The sequence below is a fragment of the Medicago truncatula genome, chromosome 1 (assembly GCF_003473485.1).
Source record: "Medicago truncatula cultivar Jemalong A17 chromosome 1, MtrunA17r5.0-ANR, whole genome shotgun sequence".
NCBI classification, from domain to species: domain Eukaryota; kingdom Viridiplantae; phylum Streptophyta; class Magnoliopsida; order Fabales; family Fabaceae; genus Medicago; species Medicago truncatula.
Genome location: NC_053042.1, coordinates 53,374,257 through 53,398,604, shown reverse-complemented (window position 1 = coordinate 53,398,604; position 24,348 = coordinate 53,374,257). Strand labels below are relative to the sequence as shown.

The 24,348-nt window shown below is 33.0% G+C and overlaps 3 protein-coding genes and 1 pseudogene across 4 annotated transcripts; all 4 read right to left on the bottom strand.

Moving 5' to 3' along the window:
- Positions 1-135: 135 nt before the first annotated feature.
- On the bottom strand, positions 136-4,280 carry LOC11438204 (probable protein phosphatase 2C 15). 2 transcript variants are annotated; one of them, XM_039830022.1, is made up of 10 exons: positions 4,071-4,280; positions 3,804-3,851; positions 3,148-3,553; positions 2,855-3,026; positions 2,562-2,715; positions 2,411-2,474; positions 2,160-2,267; positions 1,920-2,045; positions 1,580-1,815; positions 136-704 (listed from the first exon to the last, which is right to left on the bottom strand). In XM_039830022.1, the coding sequence occupies exons 3-10, from the start codon at positions 3,355-3,357 to the stop codon at positions 485-487; spliced, it is 1,290 nt and encodes a 429-aa protein (XP_039685956.1). In that variant the 5' UTR covers positions 3,358-3,553; positions 3,804-3,851; positions 4,071-4,280; the 3' UTR covers positions 136-484. The 2 variants fall into 2 exon arrangements, with proteins under 2 accessions (XP_039685956.1, XP_003592620.2); XM_003592572.4 differs by lacking the exon at positions 4,071-4,280 and having other exon boundaries at positions 3,804-4,006.
- A 9,825-nt stretch (positions 4,281-14,105) lies between these two features.
- On the bottom strand, positions 14,106-14,995 carry LOC120577940 (uncharacterized). The gene has a single exon (XM_039830021.1). The coding sequence runs from the start codon at positions 14,609-14,611 to the stop codon at positions 14,195-14,197; it is 417 nt and encodes a 138-aa protein (XP_039685955.1). The 5' UTR covers positions 14,612-14,995; the 3' UTR covers positions 14,106-14,194.
- Positions 14,544-18,022, bottom strand: LOC11421876 (LEAF RUST 10 DISEASE-RESISTANCE LOCUS RECEPTOR-LIKE PROTEIN KINASE-like 1.1). Its single transcript, XM_024771671.2, has 5 exons — positions 17,190-18,022; positions 17,053-17,093; positions 16,556-16,813; positions 15,296-16,248; positions 14,544-14,636 (listed from the first exon to the last, which is right to left on the bottom strand). Exons 1-5 carry the CDS (start codon positions 17,951-17,953, stop codon positions 14,562-14,564), a joined length of 2,091 nt encoding a protein of 696 aa, XP_024627439.1. The 5' UTR covers positions 17,954-18,022; the 3' UTR covers positions 14,544-14,561.
- Positions 18,023-19,926: 1,904 nt separating this feature from the next.
- On the bottom strand, positions 19,927-22,204 carry LOC11431010 (LEAF RUST 10 DISEASE-RESISTANCE LOCUS RECEPTOR-LIKE PROTEIN KINASE-like 2.4; annotated as a pseudogene).
- Positions 22,205-24,348: the final 2,144 nt, after the last annotated feature.

The window sequence follows — 24,348 nt, the reverse complement described above, 5'->3', positions numbered from 1 at the left end:
AACAAATAAGCCATTTTCCACACTGCACTGGGCATTCCGCCAACCCCGTGTGCGAGACTTATTCAAAAGTTTTGTTAAAAAGTGTTGTCTAGTGCGTAAGATAATTATTTATTATTATAATTTTTTATGTTTAAATGGAAATGAAAAAAATGTAACTACAGATTAAAAGTTTATATATACAGGAAGTTGGGGTGCCTGCATAGTTAATCAATATTATTCTGATTTGGTGGCACATTAAGCAACATAACTACTAGTCTACTATACAAAAGAATCTACCTCACACTGATCTTAACCCTCAAACTCTAACAATCAGGTAGAGCTGAACAATCTTCATACGCCCAAAAACTCAGTGCAGGCCTCTCTTCCAGGTCACAGTCTTTGCTACTTGATTGCGAGATTCAATCAATTACTTGACCTATAAAAATTGCGATTACAAAAAATGAAAGATGGCTTAAAGAATAGAATGACTTCAGTTTTGAGCCTACTATGACACTTTAACTCCACTAGGCCGTTTTCCTTCCATTGCATCCTTCTTATCGCGACAATCACAACATAGAAAAGGACCTTGCCATGGCTTCGAACTTGTGGAGAAAATTGAACCTGCGTGGACGGATATGCCCTCACTTGGAGCAAGATCAAGTTGGCATACAGCACAGACAAAAAGACCAGATGTTGATTGCCCCGAGTTTTCATCATTTCCTAATCTGCAGGACACAATTGGTATTAAATCTTTGTGAACCACAATAGTTTCATAATTCATAAAGAGTGATGTTATTTGAACCTAATAAATTTGACACCATATAATCTTGCATCCTTTAAAACTATTAATGTGACTTGGAGAGAAAAAAATTAATTAAAAGGTGAAACCGTATCTACACCGGACAACAACAATGTTGTCAAAACAACATTTCTCTTTTATAAATATTTAAAGAATTATGAATAGAAATTTGTCCTTGAGTACGTCTCAATCAACAAGAAACCCAGTTAACAAAATATTACAAGCTTATAATGCTTCTAGGCCTGAACAAATTTGAAACTACAGATCACATACCGGAAATTTGCATGCATAGAATCCTAAGTAAGAATCGAAAAACAAATAAATATATTGACGCCAGTCTATACAAAAACCTTGTCTATTTGATACGTGAAACTTGCTATATATAAATTTATATATATATATATATGTGAAATTGAGAAATGACAATGCATCATTATATTAAGGATCCTTAATGTTGTGTTTTTGATACTCTCAACCAATATTTGAATAAGTCTTGATCTAGATCTTAAATGTAAAATCTTCAAAGTCTACCATTTAATTTAACCAGTTACCAATATTCCAAGCTCAGATTCCACCCAATATATTATTAAAGATTACCCTCCCCTAGTTTCAGCCCCTTGTTGTTATTAAAAGAACAGTTAATGTACCAGCCTATGAATTAACCTCCATTTGTAATGACAGAAATCCTATGGGGACAAAAGGATCACCATAGAAGGAAAACAATATAAAGGGAATATTCAGAAGATTTTCCGGTATTCATCAATTAAAAACTTATGTCTATAAAAGATAATAAAATATTACCTTTCAGCAAGCATTGCTGATCCTTCTTCAAACAATTCTTCCACTATATTTATAGCCGAAAGCTTCTTCGACAGCTTACCAGCAGTATCACGGGACCTTTTCTTGAACGAAAAAAAATCTTTCAGCTTATTCCGCTTTTTTGGGGGAGGTGTTGGTGGCAATTCGTTATCAGGTGGGATTATGTCAACTACTATACATGTTGTATCATCCTTTAACCCTCTTGTTCTTAGGGCTTCCTGAATAACAGTAGGAATACATTGCACGAGAAATGTCAACTTCGCAACATGATTTTGCTTAAAATCACCAACTACAGCAAGCAAAGCATAGTGGAGCATATTACCTTGACAACCTGCATCGCAGCAAGTTCGGCAGGCAAACCACGGCAAGATTTTGCTGCCAGTTCTGATGATACAGCATCCCATATTCCATCAGAAGCAATTATAAGTCTGCCACCAGCTTTTGATAGCTAAAATCCACGACAAAGTGTAAGTTTTTTATCCTGAACAAAGACCTTGTAGGATGCATAGACCTTATAATCAACGACGGAAATAAGGAAAGGTTATCTAGAAGCAGATTATACCTTCACTTGTTTGACATAAGGTATTGGAACTATAAACTCTCCAACATCCATGTCTCCTATTGACCTTGAAAGGCATAGACCTCCTGGCCAGCATCGAAGGGGACCAATCTGCAATTATTCAAAACTAAATTTTAAACAAGGAAAAGCTAAACGAAAGTCATTTGATAAGATGCTAGAAAACCAGTTGTAAGCTATCTTCCTATTTTCCATTTTAGGATGGAATAAGTATAATTACAACATAATATGCTGACCTCAGCACCTCCGACAATGCTAAGCCTACCAACTTCACCTCCACTTGCAGTAACACGTTCCCTCCTGTATAGACAGTTCAACTCATGACATGAGCAATACAGAAAAAGTTAACTGACGCGGCCTTAGAGAAAAATATCAAAATTAACTTACTCTTCAATATTCTCTTCTAGTCTATGGTCAACTGTTAAGGTGGTCACAGCACCACCCTGGGTATCAAGTATACAACGAGAATCTCCAACTGATGCAACTGTCACAGTCCACCGATCAACTATCACAAACGTGGCTGTGGTTCCAGAAGTTTCTCCTAGACAAAATCAATTAGGTTAGGACTCGTAAATAAGTTAAGAATAACATATCAATTCCTGATCCTTGGTTCTGTATTCCATCCTCAATAAAAATAGCTTTCTATGAACAAAAAAGAATAAAAGCCAAAGTCCACACACCTCTGCTCTGAAATTCCTTATCAGTCTTGACAAATCCAGCAACCAATGCCCTAGGTAAAGCTTGCAACCACTCGTCTCGCCCAAGCCCTCGAGGAAGAGCACACAACACATGATTTAGCAAATTTTCCTTAGTATAAACAGCAGCAGCATTTCCATTGTGTCCATCAAAGATCTGTGAACCAGAAGAAGTGAGTAAAAAATTAAAGCAATCTCCGGACAGCTAGCTAAGCTATTATGTCATGTAGTTCAAAAGGAGTAAATAAATAATCTGAAACTGAAATAGTGAAATATACCGCGAATACAGAAAACGACGTTGAAGAGTTCCCGGGAACGCGCTGACAATCAATCTTAATTAAAAAGTAATCCTCCCCTTTCTTAGATTGGGCAGCTTGACCAATTCTTACAGTAGGCTTCTCCATCTTCTCACTTTTCATCTCTCTCTTAAGCAATGCAGCAAGAGGCACAAGATCATGATGATGCCGCCTCCCTTCACCGGAGGCCATATCTTACCCCACCAAAGAATCCTCCTCTTAGTCTCACACCCAATTAGTCCAATTCCAAAACACACTCTTTCTCACAAGTATATTAGATCTCCAAAAGTAAAACACTCAAAAGGGCACACACATCAATACAAAAGTGCTTATTCCACACAGTAAGTACTTATTTGCACACAAACTCTGATTTTTTTCCCAACTTGATCTGCATTCATCACAAACAAAGTTGTCATATCAGAATTGAACAACCCACTAATCATATCAGTTCAAAATTCATTTCTTTTTTACCAAGTTTTTAACTACTAATAAATTTATGAACCATGAATATCAAGTTTTCAACTTTCAACTAAGCTTTGCCAAAATAGAAAAAGGAAGAGACATCAAAGCAGACAAAAAAAAAATAAAAAAAAGAAGAGAAATTGAAAACATAAAAGAAACAAGGTTGACAGAATTACCAGTGAGAATGTTTGGAATGTGAACAAAGCAAGTTGTAGATCTGAATGCTACAAGAAGCAATAAAACATGCATGGAACAAGAATCAATCAATACATACACCAAACGCGTATTGATGACTAGATATGAACTGTTAAACACATTATTCTAATTCTAAATTTTAAACATATAGTATATAATATTTCATTAAAATAATATTAAGCACTAAATTCTTAAGTTAAAAAAAATGGGAGAACAAAAAAAGCATAAAATATTTTGAGGACATTTACATGTAGATTCTGTTCCAAGGACCAAAAAGAATGGCAAAAAAGAAAATGGTGATGGGGTGGTAGCTTATGATGAAGCCAGCTTTCAAGGATGGAAAGAAGAAAGTGGCTTTAGCTGACATGTAAAAGCTAAACCTTGCTTACTAATACTCACATTCTGTTTCAGTTAAAAGTCGGTATCTTTAAACTTTTTTTTTTCTCTCTCTGTTTCCTTTGCCTAGAGGAAAACTATGTAAGCCAAATAAATCTGCACCATTATCTTTTTTTCATAAGTTCAGTTAAAGAGTTTAGTTTAGGTGGACGTTAAATGTTAAGTTGTTACCACTAAATTTACCACTCTCAAAACTCTGGTTTATAGGTGTGTTGCATCTTGATTTGAAGAAGAAAAAAAATTGATCAATTTTATAATATTGTTAGGCTTGAAAGTTGAAAATGTGCAAAGTATTCATATTTGATATCATAAGCAGTTTTGGACATACCACCTCAATGTTAAATAGTTCATAAGTGACATTGTATGTATTATATGGCTTAAATGACCAATTTATGAAGACAAAAAAACTTAATGGACCAATTATTAACAAAAAAGATATTTAAATAACTAATTTGTTATAAACATCTAATTTAAAGGATCGTGAGAGGTATTTGGCTAAAAATTAATAAGTGTAAGTTTGGTTTTGTTGTGGCATAAGATGAGTTAGAATTCTCGCATTATTTTAAAAAGTTAGAATACTTCGCAAATGAGATGACTCGTAAACTTAATATCATAAGACTTTTTTGTTGTAGATATGTGATGTCCAACACTTTTTTTTTTTTACAAAGATATCAAATACATTGTGTACTTGCTCTTGACGTAATGTATTTGATCTCCTGAGCTTCCTTCATGACCCAACAAGATTATGGTTGGGGCGACTAAAAATTGATTTTGTGCATGTTTAGTTTAACGATGACAAATACATATTTTAAATGAATTGACTTGTAAAGCTAATTTTATTTAAAAGTAAGCTGAATATAATTATGTTTTGATACATTTACTGAGCTAAACAATACATTTTAGTGTGAAAATCATATTTAAACATAAAATCTACCTATCTAAATTACGTGGATATAATCAAATATAAATTAACAAAATTCAATTTACTTTTAACCAAAATTAATTAATCTAAAATCAGTTTTTATCAAGTCTAACCAAGCACACGTATATTAGTGTGAAGAAACGGATTGTAATAGTAGATAAGTTAAGTGTAAAAGTGAGATGGACATAGAAACTAGTCAGCTGGAACCAGTTTGCGTGAGAAACAACGGAATGAATAAGTTTGATTATTATTGATATTTATATTTAGGACAGTAATAATAACAAAGGAAATTGGGTCAAGGAAGGAAACAACAAAAGAACATAGGGAGATAGAAGTGGGGACCACAGAAAATAGTGTGAGAAAAATAAATAACTTATTTATACAATCGTATATGACAATTTTGATAACAACTTTAATTTTCTCTCTTCTTATCGATCAAAAGAAAAAAGAGAATAAAAATATAATACGAATATAAGAGAAAGTTGTTAAAAAGTGATTATTCAAATAAATATGGGAATTGATGAATGGGAAGAGACACGTGGTAGAGGGATTTGCATGTGTTTCTGGGATGGCAATGATGGAGACAGCGATGCGTTTGTCTGTCTTTTTGCGATGCACCTTTGCACAACACATTCCTTTTACTTCCATTTTTTTTTGCCACCCAAATCAAACTACTTCAACGTTAAATATTGAATAATCTCGTTTGATTAAAAAAAATATGCTAACATATATGCTTAAAGCATTGTTTTAATCAAGAAATGCGTTCACTTTTACATTTTTTTTAAAAAAATATGTTTATAGCATCTCATTAATAATAAGAGGTTCAATACAATCTGGTATATTAAAATAAACAATTGGATTATTTAGTAATATGTCTCTTCTGCAATAACATGAGAAACCCCGTTGACATGTCACCTAACAAACTTCATCCTAGAGTTGGTAAAGAAATAACCGAAAAGAGACCGACATGAAGAGATAATACACTCAAATTTAGAAGTGTCGTCTCGAGTAGCGTGAAAAGCATCACAATTGTAAGCTTGGAATCCGTTTCAAAATCGACGCTGTCAAATAGAATATCACTCGGCCGCTACAATGCAGAATGAAGGCCCAACGCTTCACCAAAGCATGGGTAACGGACAACCTTAGCCAAGACAAATGTACCTTTTGAATCCCGAACACAATTACCCACGTCAGTACGGTTAAGATGAGAGAAAAACGCAGTATTAATATTACACTTATACTTACCTAACAGAGGGTGCTACCAACCAGAAGATGTCATGGATGCCGAAGTGCCAACTTCGGCCAAATTCCACTCTCTGAAGGACTGTTGCGGTTGTTGTTGGGAATGTGATCAACTACGGTGGGAACATTAGCAAACTATCTATCAACGACCAAATGCTTATCTCACTCAACAACCGTGGCACTTACCTCCGTAACATCATCCCAAACTCGAAGAATTCAATGCTTTCAAATGCGCTAAAATGTTGATGCCAACCGTTGCTTAACTTCAACGGACAAATTTTCCAACAACAGAAAAATAGTATCAGTTGCCGAAGTAGTAGATGACAAGGCGTGTTGGATAGCTCCCCAAAGGCATGTCATTTGCCAAACTTGGACAACAACGGGGCAATTGAAAAAAACATGAGCAAGGTCTTCATGATGCGATTGACAACTAACACAATTTGTAGGACATTAAACGCCCTTGTTAAGAAGACTAACACGAGTCGGGAGGCAACCCCGAGACATACGTCACGTTAGATTCTTAACTTTAGAGGGAACCTTGAGCTTCCAGATTCCGAACAAATAATTTGGATGTCGGAGATGAGAGGAGTTAACGAGTTCTTCAACACATAACATGTAAACTCTACGGACAGAATATTGTCCACACCTTTTATAGAATGTTGTGTATTTATTTTTTTACATTGTTTTATTTGTATTCTTAATAAATACAAATCATTTATTATAGTATGGCCATTTTTATTTAACTATGATTTATTAGTATGACCATTTTTATTTAACTTTAGTGGAGGTTATTATTTTTTTCGTTAAATAGTTTATTGATTATAAATTCATCACTTAACATTAGAATGATGTGATGTCCCAATCAACTAAGTTAAATTCACATGAAATAGAGTTTGTTATTTTACTAAAACTCTCAATAAATACAAATCATTCGGAATAAATCACATATAAAAATGATTTTTTAAAGTATTTGTTACACTTTTTTAGGTTAATCTTTTATGAAAGAAAATTAATTTATCTTCTCATTATAACATTTATTATTAGCTACAGAAAATATACAATAATTAAAAACATTTTCATAAAAAATGATTTCTATAATTAAATTTTAAAAACAATAAACTCATGCCAAAAATGAAGAACAAGTTCCTTTAAAAAAAGATTAAATATGTTTTTGATTCCTATAAAATATCAACTTTTTGTTTTAGTCCCTCTAAAATTTTCCTTCAACTTTTAGTCCCTATAAAGTTGAAGAAATTTTTTAGAAGAATTAAAACAAAAAATTGATATATTTATAAAGATAAAAAAAAACACATTTAACCCAAAATGAAACCAAGAAGCACGTGGTCGCATGAGTGAGTATATAATTTGCTCCTCCAATTATGCTCTGTATGGTAGCTCTAGACAGGCTATTCATTAAACCTACTAACTACTGATTTAGCACATAGGCATCCAATGCTCCCTAGTACTTTTTTTTATTTTTTTTATTTTTATGAATAACAATTAACAATATATACTAATATAATTTAACAAAATAACGCACAAATTAAGAAGGAAAATAATTTACGAACATCCATATCTATTTTATACCATAGGAGCGAAAGGAATAGAAAGATGATTATGTTAGTGATCTGATGAGAAGAGAGAAATAAAAAGATAATAAAATGTTAAAATTTGGAAGTCTAAATAGAGAATTTGGACTGTGTTGCCAATGGACCAGCCCTGCCTTCACTTATCTTTCAAAGAAATAAGATGAAAATGGTCAATAAAAAGGATTTAATTATTCTTTTTGTTTTCTTTCTGAAGGGTGGACATCACAATTTTATTTTAAGCCAACATCACAATTTGTCAGTTATTTTATTTAATTTTTGCAAAATAATATGTGTCATGCTAAAATGTATCCTTTATGAAATAATGTATAATGTTAACATGCGCTCTAAATAGAAAATATTTATCAATAAAAATTAATTTTTAACCTTTTTAAACATCAATTGACAAAATTTTCACATTGAGTTCTTTTAACGCACTTGCACCTTCCAAATTTGAAAAACTAACATGATCACGCTGCTTGTCACTGCAACTTGACTGGCTGGGAGCCTGAGACAACTGAACTATACAAAGCGAAGGGTCTTATGCATATATCATACAGTAGCTGGTTTTAATTCACATCAGTATGATATATGTATTGAATAATTTTTCACATATTTATTGATTTTTTTTTTTTTTGACAAGTTACTATATAAGATCACAACTCTAATTAATAACAGCATGAGTCACCAGCTGAGGAGTGAAGATATATATGAGAAATGATATTTGTACAACCATTTTATGATAATTTTTTAACAACTTTCTTTCTTATACTCACATGATGTTCTTTTTCTCTCTCTTCCTTTTTCTCTCTCCTTGATTTTAACCAATAAAAAAAGATAAAAATAAAGTTGTCATGAAATGGATATATATATATCATACTATATATATATATATATATGCTTGTCTTTGTCTCGGTGTGCTCTTTCTTATCTAATCTATGTGTGCAGTCCTATGGTTGGTGGGGCATATAGCATATATATTTGTGGTTGCTACGATACAAATTAATGAATCATACAACCAGTTGAAGATGACAAAGACAATGAAATTACAAGCATTTAATATGCATTTCTGAGCATATATATATATATATATATTCACAAAATGAGGAAAAGGTCATGTGTACATCGTTAGTTCTATGCAACTTTTGAAAGTGACTTTAGATTTTTGGAACAACAACTAGCCAAGTTGACAAACTGACCGAGTCATCTGTTTGTGTTGTAGCATTACCCAACAGTGTTGTGACCATATTAATTTGAATTAAGCAATTAAATTTACCAGATTGAGGTTACCATTGGCCATGAAAAAGTCTTTAGGTTCTGCACATGAACTATGATTTCCAACGGAGGAGTTTATAATTTGGTTTTTTTTTTGGAGTCAGATTATATCCTCCCAACTTTATGTTTTCCTTCACTCATGTTAATTTAGGTTAGCTGATAAACTGTTAAATGAAAAAAATAATGTACTAAGGGTAAAGTTAAAAAACAACAATAGAAGAGAGGGTCTTTGATACCTATAGATGTTCTAAAGTATCTTTACCACCTATATTCTTTGGACTTGTTATAGAACTAATCATCGAGTCGGCAATAAGACATCTGTGTTAAATGCTGCTAGTATAATAAAAAATTATTTTTCTGATATTATCGAACAATTGAAATGCAATGTGTTTAGAAATATTAATCTCATAAAAAATTATTTCTGTGAATGTGCTTTTTTTAAGAAATGAATAAGACTAATTACTTTTAACTAAATTCCATAACAAATGTAAAAATTGCTAAGATGGAGAAATGACACATTCTCCGAGTTGTATACTTGACAAACTGTCACCAACCTGAGATATCATATCATACAACTAAGGATTCCGATGCCAAATAGGTGTCTTGGATCAATGTCCACACTTTGAACATATTTTTCAAATGAAAAAACAATGAGGATTGCTGTTGACGCATGTGGTTAAGCTGAAACACACCAATAAATGACCAAAATACCCCCTCGGCAGTTAACTGCCGCGAAAGTTAACTGGCGGTAGTTAACTGCCGAAATCCAGTTATATTTGTCAGCAATTAAGTGCCGAGATCTCTTAAGTGCCGATCACATTTTTATGTCTTAATTTTTGGTTGCTCAAAGAGGAAAGTCAACATTCATTACGACACAAGGAAGAGGATCAACGCATTAATGGTGATAAAATATTTTTAAAGGAGCCATATCTTCCTCATTAAGGAGTAATATTTTTGTCATTGATGGTGCAATATTTTTGCAAATAAAATGATCAGAATCCGTTGACCATATCTCTCAATTAATCTAGAATATTTTATATCATTATATGTATCACTATAATATCCATATACTTCTACACAGTGTTCGCCATCCCATTGTAACTAAAAATTATCACTCACATTTATATAATATAAAACAATAAACTAATATACTGATAGTAATATATAATATTAAAATAATAAACTAATATATACTATTTTTTTTAGGGATGATGTTATTTTTTTTAGCAACTAAAGTATAATATTTTTTGGAAGTACTATTTAGTTCATTTGAATTTCACAACAGTAATTGATTTTTTTTTTGATGTTAACAGTAATTGATTTGATAATATTCTCAATTGTCTAAATTTTTTAAGGGCTATTGTCCAGTTTTATTTGCAATAAATCCTTGTTGGAAAGTCGGGAATAATTCTTTGTAGTGATAAAACAAATCACTTGCTCCTCTAAAAAAAAAATCATTTGGTTCGTATCGAGAAAAAATAATTGGCTTGCTCAATTAAATATAGCATTTAACTTCAATAAAACTTTCTAATCGACCTTCTCACTGTGTATAGTGCTAACTAAAAATCTTGCAGAATTAAAGCAAAATACATTAATGGCTACATGATGGAAGAAAATGCTCTACATGGGCGAAACTGAATTTCGGCAGTTAACTGCCGAAAAATGTTTTTCTCGATAGTTAACTGCAGCCGATTTTGGACTTCCTCGACTCCTCGACAGTTAACTGTCGAAAGACATTTTAGTATTTTACATGTGTTTTTTAGCCAAACAACACGTGCCAAGAATAATACTCAAAAACAATCTAAGCATCACAGCGATGTTTTATGTAGAACAATTTTATATTGCAACAATTTAACATTTTAGGCATCTATAAGTTTGTTTTGAATAGAAATCCAGGTTTAAGATAAATAAAAAAATTCACTACCAAAAAAAGGTATTTAGACACTACCAAAAAAAATGATAAATAAAAAAATTGAAATACGCTAACATTGAACGGTCTTTGATAATAAGCCAATTGTGTCTACATCTTGAATTGCAAAGCGGCTACGGTTATTTTCTATTGTTTAAGCTTAGGGTTTGCTTCTCAGAGCACAATTTAATCTTCAACAAAAAACTAATACTAAACTTGTCCTTGATATTTTCGAATTAAGGACAAATTAGATTATTTAATATGATGAGTTGGATTACTTTGTCCTATGTATAAAAATAATAATGACTAATTTGAGTACTATTTTGTAAAAAACAAATTTTTAGAGGCTAAAATTTGTAAAAAATAAAGGCTTAATTGCATTTTTGGCCCCCTATGTTTCAAGAAGTTGTGATTTTAGACCCTTAACTAATTAAAATACAAAACAACCTCCTATGTATTGGATCTTTGGCAGTTTTGGCCCCCTAACTAATTAAAATACAAAACATCCCCCTATGTATTGGATCTTTGGCAGTTTTGGCCTCCTAGAGTAATTTTGATTCGGTCAACGCTGACGTGGCACTTCAAAGGCGCCACATGTGCATTGTTTTAATTAAAATAAATAAAAAAAAGCCACATATAAATTAAAGAATTAAATAAATGAAAAAAAAACAACAAATAATTAAAAAAAAATAAAAAAGAAAGAAAAAAAAGGAAGGAAATTGTGTTCCAAAATCTGATTATAGCTCTTCTTTCTCTCATCTCTCTCTAAAACACTGATTCAAGAACCTGCTCCATTGACAAAAGCATGGAAAAAGTGAAAAAAGGATGAGTAGCTCAATGCAAGCACGATAATGAAATAATGTTCTATTGAACGAAACGAAAGTTTCTTTTTTATCAAAAGAAAAAGGAGCATATCACATGCACTTTGACATATATAAAGGGCACAAAACAAGGTAGCTATATTAGTTGCATGTTGCTTATACATAACTTGAATAATAATTACACCTTCATTGTTCCCTTACAATCCAATAGCTTGATATATTTATAATATAAATTCTTTTTATCCTCCCTTACTCTGTCATTTCCTATCCGTATATTTATTATGAACTGCTCAGTTATTTGTTAATTTGCAGTTATAAATGCAATATTATCAGTGTCAGCATGAATAATGCAAGAATATATGAATAATCTTTAATAATATGAATATCTATTCTTGAATTAGTTAAAAAGTGTTTTAAAACTCCTCATCTGAGACACAATAACTCCTACATGTTACCTTGAATGCATGAATAAGAACTCCATGTATTATCAATTTGATGATATCCCAAAAAAATCAGAACAATCACATACTGTTTACATTATTAAAAGTATAATGACAGTTTCTATTTATATTTTCTCATCAACTCTGTTCCTGAATGCTACAACTAGTTTACCTGTGTTTGAAAAATTAGAATGCCACTTTACTTCCTCGTGTTTCTGGTTACAATTCGAATACGAGAGAGATTTAATCGGAGCAAATCCATGGTGGTGATGAAGCAATGGCAGAAAGCTTCAAAATTTTGGAACAAAGGGTTTTGGAGCGAGAGAATCAGTGTTTTAGAGAGAGATGAGAGGAAGAAGAGGGAGAATCAGATTTTGGAACACGATTTCCTTCCTTTTTTTTCTTTCTTTTTTATTTTTTTTAATTATTTGTTGTTTTTTTTTTCATTTATTTAATTCTTTAATTTATATGTGGTTTTTTTATTTATTTTTAATTAAAACAATGCACATGTGGCGACTTTGAAGTGTCACGTCAGCGTTGACTTAGTCAAAATTGATCTAGGGGGCCAAAACTGCCAAAGATCCAATACATAGGGGACTGTTTTGTATTTTAATTAGTTAGGGGGCCAAAACTGCCAAAGATCCAATACATAGGGGGCTGTTTTGTATTTTAATTAATTAGGGGGCCAAAATCGCAACTTCTTAAAATATAGAGGACCAAAAGTGCAATTAAGCCAAAAATAAAATTAGATCAAGAGAAAATTGTGAGGGACGAAATTGAGTTTTTACTCAAGGTATAAATGATAAACAAGACCAAATAAAGTATAGTTGATCAATGGCAATTTTCTAATTCCTGCCTCATTTTCAAACTAAACTAGTTAAATATTAGGTAGTACTTTTTCAGCGTAACAAGGGACCAAAGTCATTGTTTGTTCATGCTTTAAGAAAGTATTCTTCACTACCAAGTACCAACACATAACGTGTCACACGCCTCTCTTTATCTAATTTCAATTCCAATTTCACTTTCCATTCCTATTTACTCCTGAAAAGAAGTGTAAGAAACGACCAAGAACGGTTTCTCCCAAACAAAATATATTTTTCAATATAACTTAACCAAATAATTCAAATTTATTAACAATCTTCTTAATGTATGCTTGGCTTATGCTCTGTTTCCTGTATTTAAAATAATTATACTCTGTTTTTTATAGGATAACTATACTCTGTTTGATTCTATATCAAATCTAAGGAAAAAATTTGAAGAAGAAAAAAAAAAGTACTAATCACTCATATGGAAGAGGGAAAAAATTGTGAAATATAGTACAATGTGAGTATGAGATAGAAAGTTGTCAAAAATTTGTGACAAATTGGTTTTACAAATATCATTTCTCCTTCAACATTCATATTTTTTGGTTCTTTTTTGTGTCGCATATTCTCTATCAAAGGAAAAAAATATTATGTAAATGATTCATTTTTATATTTGTTTTCATCGAAACAAACAAAGAAAACTATTATTTAATATTTTTATTTTGACTCAATCCACTCTTCACTCAATTGTTTTTCTACATATATTCATTCTTCTGATTTTTTAATCCAAAATGTAAGTGTTTACCAAACCAAAACAATACACATTGAGGAAACCTTATAAAAAGAAAAAGCAATTGATATGATGAGAACTAAACAAATTTTAAAGACGAAAAAGAAACGAAAATCTTAATATATTATATAAAATGGAAGAAAATATGACGAAGATACACAGTATTAAATGAAATAGAAGATTAGTGTTCATGTTTCAGTAATAGTAAGCAGCATAGGGCGCCAAGCTTTCCTTTTCAGCAAAGACCTACAACGAAAAGCGGTCCAAACCGGGTTATTTAAACCGGTATCATCAGACCGAAAAAGACCCATGTTTCCCAACATCGGAGAACTAGCATGTCCTTCTTCATCTTCCTCTCTCGATGGCGAGGACACAAACAGATCCTTCAATGAGCTTCTCCGCATCGAATCTTTATCCTTCTTCTCCAACACCGACACGTGTCCCTGCCTTCGTTGCGGTCGCGTCAGGCTTAGCCCAAGTAGAGTACGGAGTGTTGTTTTGGGCCTTGGAAGCTGAATCAGCGGGCTTGTTCTTGGGCTTAACGTAGGGCTCTTTTCAACACCGCATTGTGTCGCGAAGAGCTTGAATCTCTGCAACTTCGCCATCCCTAGACTCTGTTATGCTCTCACCCTGTAAATAATAGATTTATAGGAGTGTGTGTGAGTTTGAATTTTGAATGTTGTGGTGTGAGAGTGAGGGGACATGGGATCTATTTTGGGAATGCCTCCAACATCTTCATTACTTTTTCTTTATGACCGATGACCATATAATGGAATTACAACTAGGACTCATCCCTTTTTCTTTCTCTCCTTTTAAAAGCATGGGATCTATTTACACTCTTTAATTGTATTTATAAATTGACCGATAGAGGAGTGAGTGAGTGCGAGTGCTACAAACACTAACTTCAACCATTTTATAAATATATCCTATTGATGAATCGAGAATTAAGTAATTATCATAAGAATATATTTTGTTTTACATAACTTGCACATAAGGAAATGATTCTTAAATGTCAAATACATGTTCAATGAATTTTGTATGTATTTTTTAAATCTGAATAAATTGTAAGTCCAAGATAGAGATAGATAAAGTGTCTCAAATTTGTTGTCTGTATTTTTTTATTTTGATTTTGATTTTCAAATAAGAATGTTGTTGCACAAATTTCATGAAATCCTTGGGAGTTGGAGTTTATTTGCTCACCTTTTTTTAGTCTTTTTAAGCATGTGTAATACTCATTACTTTAACCCATTACTAGTAACTGTAATTAGAAAAATGGATTAACCACTGACATTGGGCGTAATAGATTCACTTTCCCATTTCTCTGTCAATGACTTTGGTGAAGTTGATACTTCTTGCTTCCTATAGATAGAAGTTCCAACTATCGGTGAATGTACTTCTTCGTACCGCGAGGAGCCAACACTGTCATGTACTTTCTCTAGATGATCAAACTCAAAATTCCCACCATCAATTTTCTTGAGTTCTTGCAGAACTTCATCCATGGAAGGTCTTAATTCCATGTCTCCTAGCACACATTGAAAAGCCAATTCTGCCACTGAAGTTACCATCCTGTTAACTTCACTGTCTGATTCAAAACCAAGTGATGGGTCAACCAATTCCCCGACTGCACCATTTCGGATCTTCTTAGCTGCTAGATTTGCCAAGTTAACTTCCTCTCTTTCTCTGGCAGAATCAATTACTGTCATAGATGATATTAGCTCGATGAGCACAACGCCAAAGCTATACACATCACTCTTCTCCGATAGCTTGTAGAGTTGGAAGTATTCAGGGTCAAGGTAACCCGGACTTCCTTGTGGAGCTGTGGAAACATGGCTGACATCGCTAGGGAACAACCTTGATAGTCCAAAATCTGCTAACTTAACAGAAAAATTAATGTCAAGTAGAATGTTGGTGGTTTTGACATCACGGTGAATGATGTCGGAAGCATGTAGATAAGCCAATGCAGAAGCGGTTTCTATTGCGATTTGCATTCGAATAAGCCATGTCAGCAAACCGGCTCTAGCTAAATCACCATGGAGATGGCTAGCCACAGTTCCATTTGGAACATATTCATATACAAGTAGTAGCTCACGGCTGTGACGTGAAGTGCAGCCATAGAGGGACACTAGATTCCTATGGCGCAAGCGAGCGAGTACTTCAATTTCATTCACAAACTGTTCTACTCTCCTGTAATTTTGCTCAAATAAGTGTTTCACAGCAACCTCCCTTCCATCTTTGAGCTTCCCTAATTTTTAAATATAAATGGTGAAGTGAATCAGTAAGATTGAACTGTGCATTCTATTATTAATATATTATGTATAAGTTATTTCTATAATAAAGGATAAAATAAAGTCAGACTATATTTATATAAGCTATGAGCCGTTTTCATAAGTTATCCTGGAGAACTATGAAAATAGCTGAAAACAAACTATGGACATGTCATAAGCTATTTTCATAAGTTCTCTCAAACAGTCTCACAAGTTCTTATGCATTAGATAAGTTCAAATAAATCAATCATAGTATCTGTAGAAATAGAATAAATGAGTGCTGACCATGGTAAACACTGCCAAAACCTCCAACTCCTAGCTTTCTCCTGCGGTCAAAATTATTTGTTGCTTGTTGAAGTTCTTCATAGGAGAAGACAGGTACACCAAAGAAGAGCTTGGTTGACTCCACTTCACGATTCAAATAAGGATCAACATAAGTGTTGTTGCTTGGTTGGGATTGGGTCTGTGCAGGGCCAGATTTTCGTTTGTAGTGCCGTAGCGCGAGGAATAATCCAACTATGATCCATGGTCCAACACCGACTCCTTTAACAGTAGATTGTAATGACTTTTAGTATGACAATTGACAAGAACTTGCATATTTAAGTTTTTGTTCAACTTCAAAACTAAAAAATGAAACTAATGAAGAAAAAAGAGTTAAAAAACATGTTTGAGTTTCATGCTGCTTTCAATCATAGCCTGCCGTTAAAGACGGTAGGGAAGGATAAATATATGCCCAAATGCACACAAACTAGTTATATTGAACATTAAAGTATGTACATCACCTAAAACCAATCCTAGCTTCCGAGCTGGACTTCTACCCTTCCTGCATAATAATAATTCAAATAGGAAATAGTAAGCAAAACTCTAATGATCGATGTAATGTCTTAAACTGTTCCTGTATGTTTTGTTAATGCATTACCTTGCGACGCAATAAATTTGTCCGTTGCTGTCAACATGACAATGATTTTTTTTATCATGGTAATGGTTATGACACTGTTGACAGTCATATGAAGATTGGAACTGAAAGGTAATTTCATTAGTTAAAAAGGGAAATGGGTTACCGGAAAGTGCAAAGCCTAATTCATTGACAGGAAGATGCAATGACGAACAGGACACGAAAGAGTGGTTGGACTCATCATCAAATATTGAATCGCCAAAGTAAAAATCATAGGGATGACAAGAACTATTTATGAAGAAATTACTTGGAGGGTGAATGCCTAATTTTCGGGTATGGTTGCATTTGAAAGCTGTTATGTAGTTTTTCATAAAAAAAGTTCCAAAAGGAGTGGGAGGAGGGAGGGTAATATTAACATAGCTGAATGCCTCACAAGCATTTTTCTCCAAAAGCTTGGTGATATTGGGGTCAATAATGGAAATAGTGTTGCCAATGGACCAGTGATTATCAATCTTTTTAACTTGGAAGAGTTTTCCTCTTTTGGTTAACTGGACATACTTCATAGCAGTTTTGTTGAGATTATCACAACCTTGAATTGCCAATGCACCACAGCTTGGGAATTCAACTGTTGTAAAAGGGTATTTAAAAAACCCAAGATTTCCACAACCAAATGAGTCTGGACAATCACCACTGTGTCCATTTCCTTTCCTAGTTAAGACAAGTAGCAGTAACACAGTCAAATGAGAGAACAAAAGGAACCTAAAATGTAAAACATAAACTAAAGCCATTCAATTGTGTTAAACAATTTGTTCCACACTTTTAATTTGCACGACATAAATATATTCTTTGAAGCAAATTGACACGCTAGTTGACTTGGAAAATGAGTACCACACAAGTCTTGTAAATTTGTAGTTATCACCGGCCACAATGACTTGCAGCTAAAATTGACCACCATTTATTTCTTTTGAAATTGAAATCCACTTCTTGCTAAATTCTCTGCTAATAATTCTCTTCTTCACGTTTGAATATTCCAAAGACCACTATCTCAACCTAGAAAAATACGGTATTTCCTTCAAAATAAAAGCACTTGACTACAATTTTTCTATTTTGTCTGATTAGAAAATTTAGTTATTTGAAGATATGATTTACTCTATGTACACTATTTATTTAAGTATTTTGTATATTGTCGATTGAACATCACTGTTAGAGGAGAAACGTGTTTGACTTTAGTTTTTTTTTCTTTTTTATGAGTGTTTGACTTTAGTTATAACTACTACTAAAGCTATATGATTGTGGAAAACTTTTTACAACTTATCAAAGTTAAATTCTTAAAAATAAGATTGAAATATAATAAAAAATAAATAAAAATGAAAGTAACAGAAAATAAAATCATCAATAAAAAATGAGATTAAATGAAGAGAAGTTAACAATCTCGAATTTCCCACTTATTCATTTAAGTGTAAATTTCTAATCATTAGTCTATTCGACAAAAAAATAAGAACATATAAAAAAATAGAAATAAAAATGATAAAAGGACTTAAATTGTGTCTAAAATTAGAAAAAATCTAATTAACTAAGTGAATGAGTTAAAGTGGTTAATAAGCTCCATTAAACAACGAATAATTCTAGAGAATCTAAATTTGAAAAAAATTCTTAATCAGATTACAACGACCTTCTTCACATAGGAACTCAGGAACCGACAGGTAAAAAAAACGGGATTAAATCTGATCATCATACAATTAAAGTGTGTAGGAGAAAATAAGAAGTGTATAGAAACATAGATCTCAAAGCTGACAGAACAAATGGATTTAACTGAAAAAACCGCCAAATAATCAACAGGTACTAGCAACTCAGTGGTTAAGAAAGAACTTCAAAAGTATATACTAGCGTTTTGCATCTTTCTAAAGCCAATTCCAATAGTTTTGGATCAAAACCCTAAATGGTTAGATGCATGATCATCACAGCACCACTGAACACATACCTAACATTTGCCTCTTCTTCATCTCCGGTGACGACTCTGCTTTGCAGTTACCAACAGGAAAATGACTGCATTCTTCGCGAGTCGCAAATGTTGGACGATGCTCAGGTAAGTCATTCTTGCTACTCTATCCATTGGAGTATATTAATATGATTTCCCAAGCTATCCCCGGCGCATGAAGTGTTTTTTTCTTACTTTTCACTCATTAGAGATGGAATCCATGATGACCACATGCTTAAAGGACAACCGTGTCACATTATGTTGGTAATTCTAATTTCTTTATAAACCAATTGCTACTCGAATTAATTATAAGAGAATGAACGTAGATAAGTATCAATATTGTAGAATATAGGTGCAATTCTGCTGTGGTTAAATATTTACGGTAACAGCTTTATATTATGCTTTTGGATAAAACATAAAGGAAATGTGCTAACATGTTAATTTTGAAGTTTAGCATCCATTCTTGAATTGGTCAATCGGCTCAAAGAATCACTAGTTAGAAACTTGCATCTATGAGAACTACGAAGCAAACCAAAATAAGTTACGCTAAATTCAAAAATGAAATCTTGTAGAAATCTGCAGAGAAACAAAATTCTAGTGATCAATGCAATTATAAGGACACATGTTTACAGCCAATTCAAAGCATAAACCAAAAGAAATGATGACATTCTTTTCTAGTGCTACATACTCTGCATGCAACTAATATCCACACAAATTACAATGTAACTCTGCATGTAACCAAAAGAAATGTAACTCTGCATTGTAACTTTATATCCACACAAATTACAATGTTTCAGATGATAAATGGATCGAAGATGTAGAAGGAGAAGACAAAAAGGGTTTGGGTGGTATTTCCAGCACTTCAAGGCTCCCTTCCAGCATTTCCACCACTTTATGCATTGCTTGTCGGTGTGAAGGATCGGTTTGTATGCACCATAAACTCACCACTGTCATTTTTCTTACCATTTCTTCATCATTTTCATTTTTAATAGACTTGAGTCCAAGATCTTGATTCAATTCAAGACGCTTGTAAATCCAATGTGGAAAATATAAATCGCTAGAACAATCCACTTCAACTTTGATGTTCTTTCTTTGACCAACCATTTACCATCATTCCATAACTGTAGACATCTGATTTATGGGACACCCCACCAAAATTTCGGGAGAACAACTCTGGAGCAATATCCTGGCGTTCCCCTTGCACCAAATATGGATACAATGCTTTCTTTTCTCAGACATATTTTAGCAAGTCCAAAATCAGAATTTTTTGGGCAGAAATTCTCATCAAGTAATATATTATGAGGTTTTATGTCAAAATGTAAGATTCTAGTGTTGCAGCCTCTACGAAAATACTCTAGTCCACGAGCAACGCCCAACTGCAATATTATACAATGTTTTGCAATCCAATTGCCGATCATCCTTCAATGGATTTTTCTCTTCGTATATGAACTTCTCAAGATATCCATTAGACATGAATTCGTATATTAGTGCCTTTTTAGAACCATCCAAACAGAACCCCAAAAGCCTAACAACATTGATATGAGAAGTTCTACTGATACTCGCAACTTCATTAATGAAATCTTCACCGTCACCTTTTGATTCACTTAAAACCTTCACTGCAATAACACACTCATCTGGTAACTTCCCTTGGTATACACTTCCGAAGCCTCCTTGGCCTAATATGTTTCTAAAAGAGTGTGTTATTTTCTTGACATCTGAATAATTGTACCTAGCAGTTGGAAGAGGTCCATGCTCTTTTATAAACTCCTCAATAATTTGATGGGTTGAACTCTCCTTTCTGAACAAAAGAGATGCTGGAGGGATGATCTTTGTCCTAATGTAGTATGCCAACAATTTTTATAGTAAAAGTATCGCTTAAAATTTGGAACAAATCTGCACCCAAAAATACGTTTATGTTATTCGCTGTCAGCGCACCATCGTGCCACGAAAAATCCAGTGACTTGCCTCAAAACTGAAACCTCCAATTGTGCCACGTTGCCCAGCCATCATGCCACGATTTCTACATAACCTGATTTTAAGTTAACTCTCACAGAGTATATGTGCATACATCAGTTATGTTTGGAAGCACAAGTTGAACTTCTACCCTTCCTGCATAACCAATTCAATAGAAGCGGTTGTGTCTGATTAGTATAGTGATGCTAAGCTAATCAAGTGTCATGCAAACAAACAAGGAATTTTAATTAATATAGTCAAGTCGATTAAATACAATTACGATAAAATAGGAAGTAGTTGGCAAAACTGTAATGATACATGTAATGTTGTAATTATTAATGGAAGTTTTGTTAATTGTACATTACCTCGCGGCGCAATAAATTTGTCCGTTGATGTGAGCACGACAATTACTCTTTTTATCACGGTAATAACACTGTCGACAATAATATGAAGATTTGAAATTAAAGGTAATTTCATCAGCTAACAATCGAAATGGGTTACCAGAAAGTGCAAAACCTAATTTAATGACAGGAAGATGAAACGGAAAACAGGACGTGAAAGAGTGGTTGGGCTCATCATTAGATATTGTTGAATCACCGAAGTAAAAATCATAGCGAGGACATGTACTATTTTTGAAGAAATTATTTGGTGGGTTGCTGGCTAATTTTTGGGTATGGCTGCATTTGAAAGCTGTTATGTTGTCTTTCATATAAAAAGTTCCAAAAGGAGAGGGAGGAGGGAGAGTGATATCATAGCTAAAGGCCTCGCAAGCATTTTTCTGCAAAAGCTTGGTGAAATTCAGATCAACAATGGAAATAGTGTTGGGCCGCTCATTTTTAATGTTTGTAACTTGAAAGTGTTTTCCTCCTTTGGTAAACTGGACGTGTTTCGTAGCAGTTTTGTTGAGATCGTCACAACCTTGAATTGCCAATGCACCACAGTTTGGGAATTCAACTGTGGTAAAAGGGTAGCCAACCAATCCAAGATTTCCACAATCAAATGATTCTGGACAATCATCACTGTGTCCATTTCCTTTACTAGTTAAGACAAGTAGCAGTAACACAGTCAAATGAGAGAACAAAAGATGTAGTGCATGAACTAGAGCCATCCTATTCTGTTTCACAATTTGTTCCACACTTGTTAATTTGCACAACATAAATATATCCTTTGAAGCCAATTGACACGCTATAGTTGACTTGGAAAATTACTACACAAGTCATGTGAATTTGTGTCTATCACGGACTACAATGATTTTCTATCATTTATTTGTTTTGAAATTGAAACCCAATTTTTGCTAAATTCTCTGATACTGATTCTCTAGAAAAGTAAAACATGTACTCCTTATGTTGCACCATAATTTTACGACTTGGTGTACCGATACACCCAAATTTATTGGGTGTACCATAGAATTTGCCTAATAATATATCCTTCTAAGCAAGTCTTATGAGTCTGCGTCTATAATTGAAACCCACTTCCGGCTAAGTTTTCCACTATTTGATTCTCTGAAAACTAAAAGAGTAAAAGACGTTGTATCTTACTAGCGTTTCACATTTCAAAGCCTAGTTTCTCAAAAGTATTGGTCACCATTTTTCTAATATATATCTTGGTTAATCTCTTAATCTGACTGATTTGTATATAAAGTAAAAAATAATTTAATAGAAACTTAATGTTAATATTTTAAAAATAGTGATCAATTTTCAAAATTTATACATGAAAAATTATTTAATAGAAACACTACATTAATGTTTGTTTACATGAAGTCAAATATATACATGAAAAATTATTTCAAATATTGACATTGGAAACAATCCTTGGAATTGAGACATATTTTTTAGTGTTACTAATCCTGCTATGTGGAAGGATCGGAATGAACTAATATTTCGAGATAATTGACTTCCCTTTCTAACAAGTCAAGTGCAGATGATTGTCCAAATATGGTTAAACCTTCAAGATACATGGAAGAAAATAGTAATGTTTTACACGTGAAATGGGAAACCTCTAATTGAAGGTACTTATAAATTTAATGCTGATGGATCTCATAATAAAGTCAATGTTCAATCGCCTTGTGGAGGATTACTAAGAGATTTCGTGGAGCTTTCATCCAAGATTTTTACTGCAATCTTGGCCGCAACAATTCTGTAACTGCTGAGATATGGGCATTGGTGCACACCATGAGAATTGCTCGGAATATGCATGTTAAAAAACTTATTGTGTTGAAAATAAAATAGATATCTTGATTAGCTTTTGAAAAGAAAAAAAAAAAATCCCTTTTAACAAAAGACATTGAAAAATCAAAGTTTGAATGTACACTTGTGTATGTGAGTTTCCGTAGTATTTATCTTTTCGGATTAAAAATAAAGTGCCTTGGAGAAAATTAGAAGTATATCTAGAAACATAGATCACTAAGCTGACTGAACAATATATTTAACCGAAAAAGAACCGCCAAATAATCAACAAGTACTAGCAATTCAACGGCTTGAACTTGTTCAGTAATGCATTGTTTTTCTTTTCTTATTAAGAAAGTGCAAAACTATGTATATCGTTTTTCATCTTTTAAAACTAATTCCAGTAGTTTCAGTTTCTGATCAAATTAAGTTAAAGCCAAAACCCTAAAGCTATTATCATCACCAACAGCACCACTGCTGAACATAGAGCTACCCTTTACCTCTTCTTCTCCTCTAGGGACGACTTTCCTTTGCTATTACGAACAGGCAGAATGGATGCATTCTTCGCAAGTCACAAATGTTGAACTATGCTCAGGTAATTCTAATTCCTTGTAACTAAATTACTACTAGGACTATTTATACGAGAATGAACTGAAATAAAATTTGATAATGTAGTACATAGTTGTAATTCTGCTGTGGCTAAATATGAATATTAACAACTTTAATTATGCAATTAGAGAAAACATAGTTAAGGAATATGCTAATATGTAAATTTCGAAGTTCAGTATCCAGTTTTGAATTGGTCAATTCGACTCAAAGAATTATCAGTCAGGAACTTGCATCCACACAACAAGATAAATCAATAAAGAAAAAACAACCAATTTTCAAGATATGTCACATTACTAATAGAGTATACATAAGTTTTTGGCTAACCTTTGGATCCTATGACAAGTGCTGATGAAATCTTATCATTATCTACTGAAATATTAAAGGTTCAATTTACTAGTGTCATATTACATTCGGCTCGCCGATTGACCACTGACATTAGAAGCAGTCGATTCACTATACGATTTATCTGTCATAGCTG